This window comes from Physeter macrocephalus, chromosome 7, assembly GCF_002837175.3.
Source record: "Physeter macrocephalus isolate SW-GA chromosome 7, ASM283717v5, whole genome shotgun sequence".
In the NCBI taxonomy this organism is placed as follows: domain Eukaryota; kingdom Metazoa; phylum Chordata; class Mammalia; order Artiodactyla; family Physeteridae; genus Physeter; species Physeter macrocephalus.
Window position 1 is genome coordinate 93,095,981 of NC_041220.1, and position 20,454 is coordinate 93,116,434.

The 20,454-nt window shown below is 37.5% G+C and overlaps 1 protein-coding gene across 1 annotated transcript in view; it reads left to right on the top strand.

The window, feature by feature from the left end:
• The window catches only part of DHX15 (DEAH-box helicase 15), a 56,331-nt gene that overhangs the window by 13,493 nt on the left and 22,384 nt on the right, over positions 1-20,454 (top strand). The window contains exons 4-6 of the mRNA XM_007125554.4: positions 11,392-11,551; positions 13,106-13,324; positions 18,064-18,231. Of these exons, the coding sequence (XP_007125616.1) occupies positions 11,392-11,551; positions 13,106-13,324; positions 18,064-18,231 (547 nt within the window). The remainder of the gene's footprint in view (positions 1-11,391; positions 11,552-13,105; positions 13,325-18,063; positions 18,232-20,454) is intronic.

A 20,454-nucleotide genomic window follows, 5' to 3' on the forward strand; every position in this document is an offset into this window, starting at 1 on the left:
TCTGCATATTATTTAAAGTATCCAACTCATTTGTGTGAATCAGCATTTCCATGGCAGATGGCTTTTGAGATATTTCAGGACTGGTTTGTAGACAGTATGGATGATCAAAGATTGGGTTTTTTTGTTTTTTGTTTTTTTCCTTGCCTAATTGGAACATAAACCCTTTGGGAAGAGAGTTTGTGTCTGTATCTGTAGACATGTCTTGTGCATGCATCCTTTAAAAAAAAAAATTCTGAGGACATGGAAGGGGCAGCAGAGGAGTGTGAAAATTTGTCACTACAATGTAGCCTAAGGGTGAATCCTAAATATAATGGAAAGGGTAGAACTTTCATGGAAAGACGTTTTCCCTGATTTGTTTAAACTTGTCTTGGTGGAGAAGGTATAGTGATTTGATGTACATAATTTGCCTTTTATTCTGAATCTTTTGCTTTTGGGTATCAGATTCATTTGCATTTTGGGATGTCAAAAGACTAAGAACCCAGGATAACGTTGATGAAGCAGAAAGTGTTGCAGCTCTTTATTGGAGGACACATGCTTTTAGCTCTTATGACTGTGCACTATCCTGAGGTGTTTATCTTTTATGTAACTTCAGGGCAAGATGCTAGAAAATCAAGGAAAGTTAAAAGACAGGACATAGCTGAAATTTAATTAAGTGATGGGGAGAAATAAAGCCTTGGATTTTAAGGTGTGATAAGCCCTTCGTAAAACTTGAGGGAGAGAAGTTTTGAGCAAACCAGCCAAATAAGTGCTTTTCCACGGAACATGGATCGGAAACTTGCAGAATTTTTTAATCTCCAAAAGACAGTCTAGGCAAGAAGATGAAAGAGAATCCAAAAATATTTAACAAATATAAGAACCCAGTAAAATAGAATATCTATGGTTGACCCTTGGGGAGGATTTACCAGACATTGCCATAGCAAATTCTTTGGGATCCCTGGAAACAACAGTTCGAAGTACCAGCTGCATAAGGACTACTTAGAGATTCCAGAGTGGGTTTCCAACAAGACAGTCTTGTTCTAAAAAGTTGATTTGAGAAGAAAATCAAAAGGAAAGAGATTGTAGAGCACAGACTCTAGGATTGCAGTGCCTGAGTTGTGTCCTAGCTCTGTCACTTCTTAGCTGTGATTTTGGCCACGTAATTAACCTCCCCTGAGCTTATTGCTTTTTCAGAAGATGGAGCTGATAATAACAACTACATCTTAGGGTTGTTCTCAGATCACATGTGTAATTTGTGTGTAGTCCATGGAGTAATTCCTGTTACCCAGCAAGTGCTAAGTCAACATTTCTACTCTTGCTGCTGCTGATAGTGGTGGTAGATTTCTAGTTTGAGAAATTATTGGATGTTATTAACCAGTTAACCCGGTTAACTTAAAAGGGGCTTATAAAACCAATTTAATAAAGTTCCTTTTAATACAACAATTGAATTACAATTTGGGGGTTTTAGCTTGAATTAAACATTGACGTTGCTTGTCAATATGAAATTAGTGAATGAATCCAAATATTTTAGGACTGGAGATAAGATGTGGAAACAGATATCTGGTCATTAATTTTACAAACATCAATTATAAACTACTTTAGTGAACATCTGTTATATGGTAGGCTTTGTTCTAATTCAAGTGTAGCACTGAAGTTAGGGAAAGGCAGTTTTAGTGGATCTTTAGAAAGGGGTGGGAATAAAGAGTAAATGTGGCTATTTACCACTTAAGCAGTTCCTGTCATAGAGACTAAAAAAATCACTGTTGTCACCTTAGAATTAAAATTCTGTTGGCTTTTGTTAATTCATAGAAAGCTAACTTGATTTCCTAAAGGTCTGCATATAGTATTACATTTGACCCTTGTGTTTATACTTAGGCACTCGCAAGGGATTAGTTATAGAAGTCTCTTTTGTTTACAGTGCCAACATCTTTAAAAACACCAAGTAGGGGGCTTCCCTGGTGGTCCAATGGTTAAGACTCCGTACTCCCAGTGTAGGGGGCATGGGTTCGATCCCTGGTCAGGGAACTAGATCCGCATGCTGCAACTAAGACCCGGCGCAGCCAAATAAATTTTTAAAAAAACACTAAGTAGAACCTACACATTGATCCTAGCTTTGTAAATTCTGTTGTGAAGATGGGAGAACATTTCCTTCAAAAATTATGAATATTTGCAGAATAGGCAATATATTTTGAAAAAAATGATTTAGTTTCCTTATTTTTCTATTGTTAATTTCTTTTGCTTGATTAGATCTCTAACTCTGAAACACATACCAAATGTATTTTGGCTGTTTGCCAAATAAAGCTGTATTCTTTGGCTGCTGATCTTCAGCATTTCAGTTAATAACTATGAGGCTATATACTTGATAAGTGGGATTTGATGTTTTCTGTTTGGCTTTTTTGGTCCATTTTAAAAATAATTAATTAATTAATTTGGCTGCGTCAGGTCTTAGATGGGGCACGTGGGATCTTTTGTTGCATCGCTCAAGCTTCTCTCTGAGTGCCGTGCGAGGGCTCAGTTTTGGCATGTGGGCTCTCTAGTTGTGTGTGGGCTCTAGCGCGAGAGGGCTCAGAAGTTGTGGCGGGCGGGCTTAGTTGCCCTGCAGTGGCATGTGGGATCTTAGTTCCCCGACCAGGGATCGAACCCATGTCCCCTGCATTGGAAGGTGGATTCTTAACCACTGGACCACCAGGGGATCCCCTGTCCGTTTTTTTTTGATATTAGAATTGCATTAAAACATTGTACATTGCAAATTATTCCGAGTACTGTTTAGTACCTTTCCATGTGACTGTTTACATCTAATAGTGATTTGTTCTCATTGTAACCGATATCATGCTAAATATAGTGTTTTGGCTATAGTAAGATTAGTGTTGCTCATACTGGATAATGCTTTTGCTAGAATATGTCAGACTGAACGTGAGCCTATATAAATCTTTATTCCTTTACCAGTGAAAGGATCATTATGTATATAAAGGAACTGAGCTAGTGTTGCTGGCTCTTTGCTGACTTGGTTGGGGAGGTAAGCTATGAAGCAATTAAGAAGGTTGTTATGGGCTTCCCTGGTGGCGCAGTGGTTGAGAATCCGCTTGCCGATGCAGGGGACACGGGTTCGTGCCCCGGTCCGGGAAGATCCCACATGCCGCGGAGCGGCTAGGCCTATGAGCCATGGCCGCTGAGCCTGCGCGTGCGGAGCCTTTGCTCCGCAACGGGAGAGGACACAACAGTGAGAGGCCCTTGTACCACAAAAAAAAAAAAAAAAAAAGAAGGTAGTTTGAATGTCACATGAATTGTGTAGTTGATTTCACAGAAGAGGTGGTATTTCATCTGAGCTGAGAAGGATGGTGAGACTTAAATGGGCAAATTAACTAGGTAGATAAGCTAGATTTTAAGTAGAGTAGAAGTTCCCATGCTGCTTTGGTTCACAGCATGCTTAACGTCAGGAGTTTTTTCATGACACCCTAGGCCTAAAGAAATAACTCAGAATTCTTGTTTATTTAGTAGTTTAGTTCTAAGAACCTAATAAGTATTTATTGTTGTAACAACTTAATAGCCCATTAAACAAATATTGGACATTGAAAGAAAAAACTCAGTCATTATTTCATTAACCACCATTATTTACTAATGTGATGTCTGTGGAATCAGATTGGATGCTCCCACCTTTATTTTTCTACACAGTAAACTTAGATTGTGCTTTAGTGGATTGTATGTGAGCTGTCCTTTAGGAGATCTCAATATTGAACAACAAAATGTCTTGCTTTTTTAAATGGCTGTGTTCTTGTGGCTCAGGTTTGTGAAGTTGTCTAAATAAATTCATAGAACTGAGACATACAGTGCTAGCTATTTTGCACATGCACAGAAGACTTTCTTAAGTTAGTGAGGAGTCCAGAAATAGCCAGGTCACATGAAAGAGGTAAAAACTTAATTTTTTAAACTGACTTCTATATACTTAAAATGTATGATCAACTTTTTTTGTGCACATGGCATACAGAAGTACTGATATTGGAAAAAAATTGTTTTGATGGATGAAGATATTTGATAACTTTATCAGTAGCTCTTTAATAAGTATAATAGCATTCACTGTAAGCATGTTTAAAGATTGTTTGCTTTTTTTTTTTTGGAAATCAACCATTTCATAGTGTTGGCATTGTGAAGGAAGGGTAGGGTGTTTAGACTCACCATATTCGCTGGTGAAAAGAACAATATTTTATAAAAATCACTGTACTATATGTAGTTCTGTCTTCTAATATTATTCCTGATAAATGCAAACTGTTTTAGCTTTGTTATTTTTCTGTTCCTTACTGTTGTCATTAAAAAATTATTCTACCAATAGGGGCTTTAAACAAAAATTGGTTATGTGGTAGGAAAGTGTGTAAGTACTTCTTTTATTGTCTCTTTCAAAAGTCTTGATCCATTATAACTTTGAAGAAATTACCACACACAAACCTGTTTGTGTAGGCGTTTTAATATGGGTAGCTTTTCTTTAATAGAGACACATATGTCACTTGACTGGATTGTAGTGGGTTAATCTAAAAACAGTGGTAGCGCTTCCCTGGTGGCGCAGTGCTTAGGAATCCGCCTGCCAATGCAGGGAACACGGGTTCAAACCCTGGTCCAAGAAGATCCCACATGCTGTGGAGCAACTAAGCCCGTGCACCACAACTGCTGAACCTGCACTCTAGAGCCCGTGAGCCACAACTACTGAAGTCCGCGTGCCTATAGCCCGTGCTCTCCAACAAGAGAAGCCACCGCAATGAGGAGCCTGCACCCTGCAACGAAGAGTAGCCCCCGCTCGCCTCAACTAGAGAAAGCCCGCATGCACCAACAAAAACCCAACGCAGTCAAAAATTTTAAAAAAATAAAATAAAATAAAAACAGTGGTAAATAGAAAATTTATGAAAATGTTAAACATTTTATTTTAGCTTAAAACCTATACATTTATTCGTCAATCTGTTAATGTAGGACCAACCCATTTCCTTGAATATGGGCCCTTTGCAGTTCCATTACTTAGTAAAATGTCTAGTTCTAAAGGTGGGCTCTAAACCTCAAACACTTGCAAAATACACAGGTGTTGCTTTTCTGGAATTTAAGAGAGTTTAGTCTTTTGGAATTCTGGAATTCCAGACACCTTTCACTCTTCTGTAGTTATCTCACACATTTGATAGCTTTTGTGTGTGTGATTTATCTTTTTCAAGCTTTTCTGGAGCATACAACTTAGGATACATATGTACAACTCTCTTTTCTGTTCTAAAAGTTGATCATCATGTCACATATAATTATGTTGACCCAACTGGCAGGGACAAAAGTGTAGTTATACTACAGTATGTTTGTAGAGTAAGGGTGGTTTTCCCAAGGATTCATTCATTAGGTGGAGGTTAATTAAGAGTGTAGTGTAGAGTTCTACTGTATTGAATACTTACCAAGTGCCAGGCAGTTGGTGCAGTTAGGTGTTTTATATACATTGTTTTATTTAATTTAAACAATAGCTACCATATTCTCATTTTTCAAATGGAGTGTTAGAGAAGGTGAACTTGTTCAGGGTTGAACACCAGTAAGAAAGCAGGGACTTGATCAAGGTTTGTCTTGCAACAAGGATGTGTTAACCACTGTATGCGTTGTTATTCCTCTCCATCCTCATTCTTCATCTCTCCATATAGTTATGTGTAAGTATTTGTAAAGCAGTAAATCTAATTACTCAGAATTAACAGTGCCTGTCATTTATACTAAATACTCTTTGAAGCAGATACCAAGAATTTCTTTGGGTCATGCTGAGACAAATTTTGGATCCTCTAAAAACATAGTTTTGATTTACATGCATATTTAATCATGCCAGGATAAAGCCTATACTTTGAAAGGTAACCAAAACCCTAACAGTGTTGGAAAAGCACTGTGTAACTAGGATTTTCAGAACAGATTAATTCAGTTTATAGTAGGGCTGGTTCAAGACGTATGGCTGCTGATTTCATTTATATTTATCTTGGAGATTGTTGTAGAACAATAAACATAAAGTTGCCGCATTCTTTTTGATGGCTGCATAGTTTAATTCTTCTGATGGACACTCAAATTTACAGTTTTTGTTATTAAAATCGGTTGCTGCCCTAGGTACTCCCTTACAATCTTGTACACACATTTTTTCACACATGTGTACAGGTGAGTATATCTGTGAAATGAGTTTCTTAAAAATGAAACTGGTTGGATCAAAGGGTGTGTTTGAATTTATTAGCTGTGGCCAGATTTCCCTTCACAGAGATCACAGAGATTTTATCTACTCAGACCAGTAAGGGATGAGCAAATGAGCGTCAGTTTCCATGCCCTTGCCAACGCTTTGTTGTGGAACTTTTTTTTTTTTTTTAATCTTTGTCAGTATTGTAAGTGAAAAATAGAATCTCATTATGGTTTTAATTTGCATTTCTTTTGTATGAAATTGAGCATCTTTACATGTATTTATGGGCCATTTGTATTTCTTTTTGGAATCTGAGATGCTTTTTTCATCTTTCCAGGAGTATTGCTACCTGGTTGACAGTCGTTTGTAAGGTGCTATTTTAAAATGTATGCTTTAAACAACAAGGTCCTACTGTATATAACACAGAGAACTATATTCAATATCCTATGATAAACCATAATGGAAAAGAGTATATATTTTAAAAGTATGTATATATATATAACTGAATCACCTTGCTGTACAGCAGAAACCAACACAACATTGTAAATTAACTATACTTCAATTTAAAAAATCATGAGTGGAAAAATTTTAAAAAATGCATGCCAATCACAGAGAAGGTGAATTTGAAAAATATACAGTATTATAGGATTGATGAAATTTGGTAACTTTCTATTCTTTGTCCTATGGTGGTTCTATTGTTGGTCGGCCTTTTTCTTACTGATTTGTATGAGCTTTTAGTAGTTGGCATTCTGGATATGAGTTGTAGTTTTTGCCTAGTTTGCCATTTGTTTCCTTGCCTTGTTTATGACATTTCATGCCTTGCAGAAACATGAATTTTATACAAGTGTTTAACCACTTTTTAATGTTGGATTTTACATCACACCCTGGCCAAGGTTGTTTTAAATAATCCTCCATGTATTCTGTATTCTAGTATGTTTTTGTCTTAAACATCTTTGATCAGTCTGGAATTGGGGGGGATGGCACTGAGGCAGGGAGTCTTTTATTACACCGCTCCCCCAGAGAACGCTGTTAACGAGGATTGCTTACCCATACAGTCAGGTTTTTTTCTTCGTTCCTGCACGCAGGCTTTCTCTGGTTGCGGCGAGTTGGGGCTACTCTTTGTTGCGGCGCGCAGGCTTCTCATTTTGGTGGCTTGTTGTGGAGCACGGGCTCTAGGGCACGTGGGCTTCAGTAGTTGTGGCGCACGGGCTTAGTTGCTCCACGGCATGTGGGATCCTCCCGGACCAGGGCTCAAACCCGTGTCCCCTCATTGGCAGGCAGACTCTCAACCACTGTGCCACCAGGGAAGCCCTAGTCAGTTTTTCATCACTCATAACTTGAGCATTGTTGACATTCATTAAAGTTATGAATAATAGTTTATTATTTAAAACTTTTTAAATTTCTGGTATTCATTTTGCAAAGCATTTGTCACCTTTCTGTGGATCTTTTTTCCCTTTATGACTTTTCTTTGAATCAGACTACTTGAGATGTTTCAAAAATTATAAATACATGTAAAGAAAACTATAAACAACAGGTTTGCAGTACATAATGTTTTAAAGTGCTTTGTTTGTATCAGAATTTGTGACATTGGTTGGGATCAGAGTTTGCGGTTGGCTTGTACCATGCCGTCTGCCTGTGCCCATTGACTGCAAAAAATACTTAAGCTAAATTGATAGTACTTAGCACACTGGGGTTTTTGGTTTGTTTTATTACATAGACAGTCCTGGTTGGAAATAGGGACTGTTTCTGACTTGCTCCAAGGATGTTTTTGCCACCTTAACCATCTACTTTGCTTAATCTGCCTTTTTTTTTTTTTTTTTTTTTAAGTTTTATTTTAATAGCGCCAAAGACGTGTTTTTTTTGGCCATGCCACGTGGCTTGCGGTATCTTAGTTCCCAACCGGGGATTGAATCTGGGCCCCCTGCATTGGAAGCTTGGAGTCCTAACCACTGGACCGCCAGGGAATACCCTGCCTCTTGTTTAACTTGATTAATTTAGACTAGTGCTTTCCACAAGTTAGCAAGAATCAAAATCATACGAAAGCTTGTTAGAACACAGGTTGCTATGCCTCACGTTCAGAATTTTTGATTAAGTAGATCTGAGGTGAGGCCAGTTCTGTATTTCTAACCAGTTCCCAGGTGATGCTGATGGCTTTTTAAGCTAGTCTTTGTCCTAAGACAGTTAAAAAAACACTGTGGAGAATAGGGTATCCAGTAAAATGTAGAGTTTGGCTGTCCTGTGCAATTTTTGTTTACTAGTCTATTACTGAAACTTCAAAATAATGTAATTACAATTTATTATTGTGACCCCCTATTTTTATGACTCACCCCTTAGTCTGGGTTAAGTATTTTATCACTACTATGAAAGGTAGTAAAACTTGACCTAACTAAAAGAAAATGGTTAGGGTTTTAATAGGACCACCAGTACCTACCTGGTTCTCCCTTTTTTGTGCTCTGTTTCTGGTTACTTTGTTTTTTTTAGCAAGGGGTTTCATACATCTAGCAGTACAGCAAATCACCAGGTAGCTTTTTATTTATTTATCTGGGACTTTGAGGAGAGTGTGTTAGTGTAGGAGGGGCCTGGGATTGGGAATCAGTACACTGATACCTAGTCTTAGTAAGCTATTTAACTGGTTTTGAGACCCTGGAAAAGTTAACTGCTAGTAGTCAGTTTTCTTCACTGGGAAAGCAGCAAATGTGATTGTATCTTTGAGAGATTTTCCAACTTCAAAAATGTCTTTTTTCCTGAAGCTCTCTCTGTTGTACAAACAGCAAGCTTCCCATATTAGCCGGTGATGCAGGAGATAATTAACTGTAACATCTCATAGAATTGGATCACTGGGTTCTGATCTAATCAATATTGAACTATTAGGAGTCTAGAATCTGTAAGTCAGAGGGTTCAGGTTTAGGTGACCATTAAACGTGGTAATAGGTAATACAAGTTGTTAATAAAAGAGGGCAAATAATAGTTCCATTAATTTATAATATTTATAAACTGCCATTTGTAACCTTTCCCCTCTTCTCAGAAAAATATGAAAGAATGAGTATTTGGGTTAGCTCTCCTTTTGGATGCCTCCATAGTGTTTTGGTGGTCTGAAGTTTGAGGAATATGAGAAAAGATCAAAATAAAAGGGTGGTTTTTTTTTTTTTTTAACGGAGTTTTCAAGTGAAAGTTTGATACTTCAGTGGCTTTTTAATCACAATTTTAATATGTGAAATTAGAATGTATTTTACAGTCTATGAGGGTCTTATAAACAGGTGGAAGGAAGTTAGGTGGTTGTCAATGCTTGAACTTGATCTAGCTGTACAAGTTGTCATTTCAGATAAGTAATATGTATTGCTGTAACTACATATGTTGAGTTCATTTGTTAATTAAAGTATCTTCAAAATACTACACTAGGGGCTTCCCTGGTGGCGCAGTGGTTGCGCGTCCGCCTGCCGATGCAGGGGAACCGGGTTCGCGCCCCGGTCTGGGAGGATCCCACATGCCGCGGAGCGGCTGGGCCCGTGAGCCATGGCCGCTGGGCCTGCGTGTCCGGAGCCTGTGCTCCGCAACGGGAGAGGCCACAGCAGAGGGAGGCCCGCATACCACAAAAAAAAAAAAAAAAAAAAATACTACACTAGGATTCCATGTTGAAATGAGTTGGCTTGCAAACTGAGCAGTAGAGTGTAAATTTGATAGTATTTAAGCAGATATTTGCTGTTCAAAGAGTGACCAGTTCGGGTTTTTTGCCTTGCAAAGCAACAGACAAGAGCTTTGTTGAATCTAAGGAAATTATCCACAAGTAGATGAAACTGTATTAATGTTTTGCTACTGAGATAATGTGCAAAAGGACTGCCCAGCTCATGTCAGTAATAACATCTGAAGGCAGGAGAAAGCACCACATGTCCTCAAAGAGATCAAAGATATTTCAGAGCATCTAGAGGATAGTGTAGCTGATTCATGCACTGTGGTGCACTGTGGTTAAGGCATTGAGTCATAGTTTCATTGGCTCTGTTTTTGCTTCATGGTTTTAATATAAAATAATCTTGCGGGTAATGCTGTGTCGATGCCAGGAATGTGGTAGCTTCCTTTTTAAAATAGGACCAAAGAAGAAAGAAACATAACACATAAAGAGTAAAGATGGATTTCTTTGCCAAAAGTCTTAATTTACAGTTAAGTTCAGGTAAAATAAAGAGAAGGCTTCATGTGGGTTGTATACTGTCATTTTGCTGAACTTGGTGCTCCAACCAATGGCCTTAGCTAAAAATACCAAGTTGGTCCGTGAAAGATTAGATTAATTTGTCAAAAATAGAGCCAGAGTAGTGAAGTCATAAATGATGACATCAGATTTTTATACTGCTTTAAATTCTGTAAATAAAACCATGGATTTGTATTTTAACTGAATGACCTGTGACTTCAGCATTTGCAATTTGTCCAGGTGCCAAATGTAGGATAGCGTTTCGTGTTAGTGACAGTAGCAGCCAGAATGGAATGGACAGGAGATGGTTGACCCATACAGCCATTCTGCAAACCACCCTTCTTCTCAGTGCCTGTATTACACATTAGCTGTCTTCTCTTGAGCCATCCCTAAGCCTAGTTTTCCTCTTTGCTTCATTGATACAGCTAATGCCATTTGCCTTTTCTCTTCCATATGTATTTATCAGCATTTCCATAGTGCTAATGCTGCTACTCATCCCATGAATATATTCCTTTTTATGATTCTTTACCATCATTTTATTGAATTGGATGGGGCTGGGGAAAGAAAGATGGTAGACTTGTGCTCTCTTATTCCTTTTGAACCAGGAGTCTGTTAGCTTAAGTGGGGAGTTATTAAGATTTTAAAGAAATACAATATTTTAGTGCTGTAATGTGATAAAGCAACTTAAAATGGTTTCTTAGTTTTATTCGCAGGTTGAATATTTGTTTTAAATTTTATTTTGTTTTTAAGAAATTTATTTAAGTGACTAATTTTGCTTTGGCATTTGTGTGAAACCATGTGTTTGTTACATTCCATCATCAGATTTACCTTGCTTTCTCAATGCATTGCAGTATTACAGGCTCACTTGACAGGATTTGATAATGTATAACTTTGATATATTCACTGAAAAGTTTTTCTGGAAGCTTAATTTTGCAATTATGAAACAATAGCACATTTGGTTTGAACAAGGGTTTAATTTTGACTTAGCTGATGTCTTTGCATTTCATATTTATGTCATGAAGTTTAGCTTTAAAATGCCCTAAATGAACCTTAACTAACATGTTCTTTGTCAATATAGGTATATGACTGATGGGATGTTACTTCGTGAAGCTATGAATGATCCTCTCTTGGAGCGTTATGGTGTAATAATTCTTGATGAGGCTCATGAAAGGACATTGGCTACAGATATTCTCATGGGTGTTCTGAAGGAGGTTGTTAGACAGAGATCAGATTTAAAGGTGAATTAATTTATTTGTTTGGTTCTTTAAAAATACCTATATATGTATGTATATATAAAAAACAGGGAGCACATGATGATCACTCTAATCGACTACAAAAAATAATCACCTGTAAAAGAAGCAACCAATGAGAGTACCTGTAGTGGTTTATCCTTTCTTTCTAATTTACCTTGCTGTGTCTTTTAGACTTCAAGTATATATTTTTGGTAATGCATTTTTAAGCCAAATCTTTTTGGTAATGTATTTTTAGTAATGTATTTTTAGTAATATATTTTAGTAATGTATTTTTAAGCCAAATCTTTTCAGTTTCTGACCCACCCAGTTTTTTGTTTTGTTTTGTTTTAAGTGATCTAATGGTGTTTTTAAGCCTTCTGCTCACCCTGACTTTATTAAGTATGGGGAACGCCTTCATTAAGGATCAAATCTTTGTCCTTGTCCCAACACAAACACGCTCATTATAACTCGTAATGCTGGAGATTGGAATAACTATACCCAGAATAAACCACTCCTTAGAAATGCCTTCCCTTATCTAGGGTCTTGTGTGTGTTTGTTTGTTTTTCTGTCCATTATACCACTTAGACCCTGGCCAGTGTTACTGTGTTGATAGGGCTTAAAACTGACTGAATATGCTGACGTTTTTGTCTCCCAAAGTTAAAGTTCCCCTTTTGCATTGTGTGCGTGTATGTGTGTACCATTCATTGGAACTTAGTATCGTGTGTTAGTGTATGTGTTACAGAGGGTTTGTATACTAGGCAGAAAGATTCTGGGTCTTAAGAAAAATTGATACTGAGTATGATTTGGCTTATAAATATTAAATTTATGCTTTTAAAGAATATATTTGAATAACTATACGAGTACTGTCATTATTGATTAAACCTTATGAGCTACTGAAATTTTTAGGTAGGAACTCAAAAGTAGAAATTAAGAACTCTGTAGTGGAATGTCTAAGGGGGGAGCCTTCTATTGAAGTACGTTTTTAATGGGTCATATAATGTCATAATTTAAATAAAAGGGTGACTACACGGTCATGCAACCCTGCACCTGAACAACCTTTTTTCACTGTGGCTTTTAGAGCAGTATAGAAAGCCTCTGTTTTAGAAAATTTTCTGAAGAACATATGCTAAATAAAGATGGTGTGGAAGAATGGAGAAGTATTTTTTTTTGTTTCGTTTTTGCACTTTCTTCCTGTTTTCCCCTATGTGCAAGGTGGTCATGTTTTGTTTTAATAACATAGCTGCAGTCATACTACATATTTATGTTGTCTTTTACCAATCCCTTTTACATATTATGTAATTATATAAACTTTGGTTTTTAAGGTGTTGCTTCATGAACATGTATTCTAGTTTATTTATTGAATGCCAGGTTTATTCCTACTTTTAAAAAATGTAAATAGCTTACTATAGCACAGCTTTTCTGTATTTGATTTTTTTAATCACAATTTATTTAGGCATATTGACATTTGGAGCAGTAAACATTACTCTTCTGTTTTTTTACTTTAAAACCACGTAAGGATCTTTGAAGACAGCTTCACTTAATTTACTGTTTTCTTTTCAGGTTATAGTTATGAGCGCTACTCTAGATGCAGGAAAATTCCAGATTTACTTTGATAACTGTCCTCTATTAACTATTCCTGGGCGTACACATCCTGTTGAGATCTTTTATACTCCCGAACCAGAGAGAGATTATCTTGAAGCAGCAATTCGAACCGTGATCCAGATTCATATGTGTGAAGAGGAGGAGGGAGATCTTTTACTTTTCTTAACTGGTCAAGAGGTATTGTCATTATTTGCTTCATTATTTATATTGTTTCTATTCGGCAACTTTAAGAACTTGGCATATATTAACCATATATTTCTTATCCCCGTATTTAAAGTTTTTCTTCAACCTGATCGTGTATATATATGAAATATTTAACTCCTTTTATCTATGTACTCTAGGAATACCCTTTTATACCATCAGTCTTTGTATTCTAGTTAATTACCCTAAGAATATTAAATGCTTTTAGAATTTCAAGATTTAGCAATTGTAGTCTCAACTTTGGAGAGACCTGGGTGGTGAGTAGTGTTGTGTAAATTTGCAGTTTTGCTGAGGTATGAATTTGAATCACAGATGATGTGAAATCTGGTTATTATAGTCAGTAATTTAGTTTGTAAGTAAACTCAGATAACTCAAGTGCCCATCTACCATCAAAACAAATGTGTGTTTTGTTTTTGTCTTCTTGCATGTGTTTACTGAGGATTGGAAGGAATCACTGAAATTCCTTAGTTAGAATTTACATCTTTTTTTTTTTTTTTTTTTTTTTGCGGTACGCGGCCCTCTCACTGTTGTGGCCTCTCCCGTTGCGGAGCGCAGGCTCTGGAGCGCAGGCTCAACGGCCATGGCTCACAGGCCCAGCCGCTCCGCGGCATGTGGGATCTTCCCGGACCGGGGCACAAACCCGCGTCCCCTGTATCGGCAGGCGGATTCTCAACCACTGCACCACCAGGGAAGTCCCTACATCATTTTTAAGATAGGAATTTTATTCTCAGATGCAGCATTTTCTAAACTCATCCAACAGGATGTTTACAGGTGTGCTGAAAAATTCTTGATGGCTAAATAAGCTCAATGAAAGCTATCTGGATAAAATAGTTTTAGAAAGCCTTTTTCCAGAGGTTTTCTTAAAGCTTGTCATTTGCTATAGTAGGCTTTGTGAATTTTCTAGAATTTGTTTCTCAAACTAATATATGTACTGATCACTTAGAAAACTTGTAGATTCTGATTCAGTAGGTCAGGTAGGGCCTGAGTTTCTATTCCTAGCAAGGTTCTAGAGCAGTGCTATTCCATTACAACTTTCTTCATATCTGAAATGTTCTATATCTGTGCTGTTCATTCACCTCCACTAGAATGTGAACTATCTTATTTGCGTTCAGTCTGCAGGGATGCTTGATATATAATATTTGATCAGATGCTGTTGCATTAAGAGCTATAAATGTTGAGTAATTTTTTTATCCTTGCATTTTTTCAGTATTGTCCATATGATTTATTACTTCTGTCCCATTGGCCATAGTTTCTTTTCTGTAGAGCAGGGTTTTTCGACCATAGCACTGTTTATGTTGTAGGCTGATTAATTCTTTGCTTTGGGTACCCCATGCATTGTAGGATGCTTCTTAGTGTCTCTGGCCTTTACGCATTAGATGCAGTTACACTCCTCCAGTCTGTAGACATTGCCAAATGTCCCCTGGGGGTGCAAAATCATTCGCAGTAGAGAATCATACTTGTTCTTTTGGGAAAAAAGGTGGGTTGCAAATTCAGTTTTACAGATCTCTGTACGTATTAGTCTTCCTTGGTATGCATTTTGAATGGAAGAATTTTTATATGTATTTTGTAAGCAAGAGTACCAAATGCCTTTTAGATAGCATGTAAACAGTGTTTATCCTATAATGCAGTGTTGAGGCTGTTGTATTCATTTTGTTCTTTTGTGTATAGTCTCTATAGTTTCTCACTTCCTCCAAAGTGCATAGCATTTTTTTTTTTTTTTTTTTTTTGCGGTACACGGGCCTCTCACTGTTGTGGCCACTCCCGTTGCGGAGCGCAGGCTCAGCGACCATGGCTCACGGGCCCAGCTGCTCCGCGGCATGTAGGATCTTCCCGGACCTGGGCACGAACCCGAGTCCCCTGCATCGGCAGGCGGACTCTCAACCACTGCGCCACCAGGGAAGCCTCATAGCATGTTTTTTTTAACGGCTATTCAAAATAGTCATTATGTTCAGATAGACAAGCATATTAGAATTCTATCAGAAATATCAGATGGCCTTATGGAGACGACCCGAGATGCTTTTCTATGAGTTAGATTTCTGTGGTTGATATTTTGGCAGCTACCCCACAGCTGGGGAAAGGAAGGGAATGAGCCCCGAGGTTTTCAAATGTGTGTATCTTTCAATAAAGTATTACTGTAATTGAACTAGGTTTACATGTGTCCTGTTGCATTTTTAAGTTTCCTTTAGAAGGCTAATGAAGTCTTGAAGAATGTAAAGACCTTTAAGGAGAAGGTAGCAATACTACTATTCCTCATGTCTGTGAACCTGTTATTTTTACTTGGTCAGTTATTGGTAGATTCTGGGAATTCAGTACTCTTGTCTCCATAAATTTGAATAGCATCCATAAAATTTAGCTATCTTGACATTTAAAAATGATGACCATGTTACCATTTTGACCACGTAAACAGTTGTGTTTCTATAGTCCCTTGAGTTAATTTGGGAGGGGAGAGACCAGTTTTAATTGGTGAAAGGTTGGAAAACGTGAATTCTAGAATGTGTATTATTTTTTTGTTAATCCATTAAATCAAGTGTTCCTAGAAGAACTCCTTAGAGGAGCTGTGCTACTGAATTAGATAAGAATGATTATAATTGAAATATCAATTGTAGATGCTTAGAGATGTTGAAACCTTCATTCTTTAAGCAATACATTCTTTTATCTTTAATTTCACTGTGTCTTTTCCACATGCAGGAGTTGAGATTCTTTAAATTAGTAGGGTCTAAATTAATTTACTAACATACATATTGATGCTTTTGGAGCTGAAAGTCTTTCCTGAATTCAGGAACTCTTAAACTTTTGTCTCAATTCTCAATTCATGACTAAGCAGAAGGTTGCATTGTGCTGATGAATGTCAGTAAGCCTTGTGTTCAGAACTGACAGTGTTGACTCTGGAAGTTTGGTTAAATTTAGGGAAAATTTTGTTGCCGAGTTTAAAAGCATAGTGTTTAGAACTTTGTATAAAAACATAAATGGTGTGGCATTTTTTTCCCCCTCTGCTCTTTAGAGTAGTCTTTATATCTCGTGCAATAGTGATTTTGTTTTTAGCTCCATACATGCTTAGCAAATACTTCCAGTACTTCTAAGTAAAATAATCTCGTTAAAATTTCTGGAGTCTGCAAATGCATGATTTGGGGCATTTTTAATTTTCTATATAAAATCTGGGATTTGGTGGCTTGTGACCATTTATTTTCCAGTCCAATATATTATAGAATTAACAAAATTGAAAATACTGGTGTCAGTTTTCCTATAGGATATGTAATACATAAAATCTAGTTTGGGGGCTTCCCTGGTGGCGCAGTGGTTGAGAGTCCACCTGCCGATGCAGGGGACGCGGGTTCGTGCCCCGGTCCGGGAAGATCCCACATGCCGTGGAGTGGCTGGGCCCGTGAGCCATGGCCGCTGAGTCTGCGCGTGGGGAGCCTGTGCTCCGCAACAGGAGAGGCCACAACAGTGAGAGGCCCGCGTACCGCAAAAAAAAAAAAAATCATCTAGTTTTGGATTTGTATTCAGTTTTTTTTTTTGCGGGGTGGGGAAGAGGTCTAATTTTGTATTGTATACCAGCAGGGGGCATTCTAATCTAGGTACAGCATTTCAAAGCAGTTTTTTTGGTAAAAATATTTGTTTCATTTGTTATATTTTTTTCAGTGAATAGCAAACTTTCATTTTCATTTGGAAACTTTAGATCTAAAAGGAAACTATTACATCAAATACTTAGTAATTTTCTATGTCACAGTTTTCAAGACCTTATCTGTTATTCAAGAAAACTGGTATGTTTGAAATTGATGAAAAAACCTTTTTGTTCTTGTTCTTAAGTATCCAAAATCTTTGTATTCTTTAACATGGAAACAGAGTTGCACTTTGATTTACAATCATTTCAAGGAAAATTATTCTAGCTTGATTATAAATACAATAAATTAACCTGATAAATGTTTAAAAATCATTCTGTCTTTTGAATAAAAGATAATTTGTCAATAAGGGTAACTTCTGGTTCAGATTATTGGACAAACTGCCAAATCATTTAGCATACTTCTGAGTTTAACTAAATCAAAGCTTCTGTAAAATTTAAAATTGGCTCCCTTCCCATTTTCAAGTCCCTTTGCCATCCCCTAGAGCCTCCCATCTACCTGTCGCTCACTCTCAGTATTCATTGTGTGTCCTCTCTTTAAAACTGGGTTTGAATGCACATGTATTGGAATAGTTTTCTGTAGTAGGGAAATTTTTGAAGAGGCGCTAAGATATTTGGGTTAACCTAGTTCTTAAATATCTATGTTTATACTGTAGAGGTGTGTGTTCTCATTAAGCACAATGAAGCAAATCTTCCATATAATTGCATTAGTGATACGTGACATTAAAGCCTAATTGGCTTGTTTAAAATATCTAGCACATCAATTTCTTTTAGATTGTGAAAATTGAAAAGGTTATGAGTGCAGTTAAATATTCCTGGGTGAGAAATTTCAATTTTAGTACAGTTTGTTGAGAATTAATTAGGATATCGAGTCTAAGAAAAAAGGGTGTGGAATGCCAATAAGGCAATTTTGTGTTTATTTGACTACAGAAATCAGTTTCTTGGATTATTTTTGGAAATCCTATTGAAATTTGCTAAATCAATTTTGATTACTAGAATGAAAATAAGCTGCATAGAAAGAACTAGGATTATGATAAATACTTAAAATGTTTCAGTGTGTATTCATTTTATTTTCAAACTCAAACTTTTGTAGGAAATTGATGAAGCCTGTAAGAGAATAAAGCGTGAGGTTGATGATTTGGGCCCTGAAGTTGGTGACATTAAAATCATTCCACTGTACTCTACGCTCCCACCTCAGCAGCAGCAACGCATTTTTGAGCCTCCGCCTCCAAAAAAGCAGAACGGAGCAATTGGAAGAAAGGTAGCATCGAAATGTTCTCTGTAAACATTGCATTAATGCCGAAAGATTTGTCTCTGAGATATCAAACTATATTGAATTATAAAGGAGTAAGTTATGGGTGATTGTGATCTGAATTGTATGCTACAAAGTTACCTGTTTAGAAAGAAATGTATTTGAGTAGAGCTTTGCATATCTTTTGACCTTAGAGTAAGAGCAGGTACTGCTTCCCTCTCTCCCCAGAAGTTCCTCCTTAGCAAATGGAAGGTTGATTGGGGTGAGGAAGACAGCCAGATGTCTTCCCCATTAAATCACTTGGCTAAGTACTTTCTTCTTCAGTGCCTTGGCTTCTGCCTAGAATTTTTGTCAAGACCTAACCAAATGTCGTGTCTGTAGGTATGAAATGTTGACTGCACAGATCTCTAATAACAGCAGCACTAATCACACTGCGTAAATATTTGGATTTCTTGAGGGCAGGTACTGTGGATCCTTTTGGTGTGGATATCTGCGTGGCACAGGAAGGGAGCCAGGGGTATTCCAGCCTAGTTTCTGGGTGCTTTGTGTGTGGGGGGGTGGGGTGTATAGGAAGGAGATTTGAGTTTGATACAGGCAGCTATGCTTCTATTTTTTAAGAGATGGAGATTCTGGTAGATCCCTTGAAAATAAGATTGCATTGTTTGAAAAGGTTGGAAAACCACTGGAGTCAGCTTGGCTTCTCAAAAGCCCAGCCATTTATTAGGCTATATAGAAAGCTGCATGTGAATTTTGGTACGATTCTTAATCTGGTTTTAAAGTTTGCATATTTTAAAGTGGGTATGGTTGATTACCTTCATCACCTTGGGGAGATGATTGTCAGGGATTAAGCTTATTGTATACAGGGTACTAACATATCTAGAACAGTCTAGGCCCTCGTGGCAAGTGTTATACATTTCTTGAGTTTATTCATGTAGAAAAGTCTTAGGAAATATTACTCACTTATGACTTGCTTGTCAGTCAGATTTGGAATTTATTGCTTTCTTATGTCTGTATTCTAGCCTAACAGATTCACAATTTTTTTTGCTGTATTTTTTCGATCTTTTTTCCCAACATTTTTTATGATTGTTGGAAAATTACAAATTATAAAGATATTTAAATGTATCATGGTTAACTATCTCTTTACATGGCTGTGTAAAAGTTAAATGAACCAGATACATTTTTCAAATGGAAAGAACTTACTGAAAAGATAGGCAACACCAGCGTAGTGGTATATAAATCAACAGATTGATAGGGAAAGATATTAGGTTTTGCGTTTTTCATAGATCAACAAGAGTAGTGAATATGACTTTTAAAAAAATAGTCTGATCATAGCTTCATTATGTTCAACATTGCAATTATTTTTGTCACAGTGCTGTCTCTAGAATATGTTTTAAAACATTTTCTGTTTATGTGCATTCGGAACTTTGGGGGACAGTTTTTTTTGTTTTTTAGTTTTTTTTGCGGTATGTGGGCCTCTCACTGTTGTGGCCTCTCCCGTTGCGGAGCACAGGCTCCGGACGCGCAGGCTCAGCGGCCATGGCTCACGGGCCTAGCCACTCCGCGGCTTGTGGGATCTTCCCAGACTGGGGCATGAACCCGTGTCCCCTGCATCGGCAGGTGGACTCTCAACCACTGTGCCACCAGGGAAGCCCTGGGGGACAGTTTTAAGTGATAACTTTAGTATATAATTTTGAAGTTGATTTGTTGACTGAAAAGTACTCATTCTCTGTGGAGTTTTTAATTTCACTCTTTATCAATGGATGTATATAAGAGTAGCTGTTCTGTAAACATTTTCTAGAGTAAAGAGGAGTTAGTACATCCTCCAGGCAGGTGATTTAATTTTTTCTTGAAATCATGTACACTTTGTGTATCTGCATTCGTTTTAATTTTAAAATGGTGTTTTTATTTATTTTTGAGTAAAATTGGCTTACAGCAAGATTTGCCATGTTTGTCTTTTCATGTAGTTCTCTTCATTCCATTTTGAGTTAGTTTGAGAACTATTGGGCCCACACATTAAAACTTACTTCAGGGCTTCCCTGGTGGCTCAGTGGTTGAGAGTCCGCCTGCCAATGCAGGGGACACGGGTTCGTGCCCCGGTCTGGGAAGATCCCACGTGCCGCGGAGCGGCTGGGCCCGTGAGCCACGGCCGCTGAGCCTGTGCGTCCGGAGCCTGTGCTCCGCAACGGGAGAGGCCGCAACAATGAGAGGCCCGCGTACCACAAAAAAAAAAAA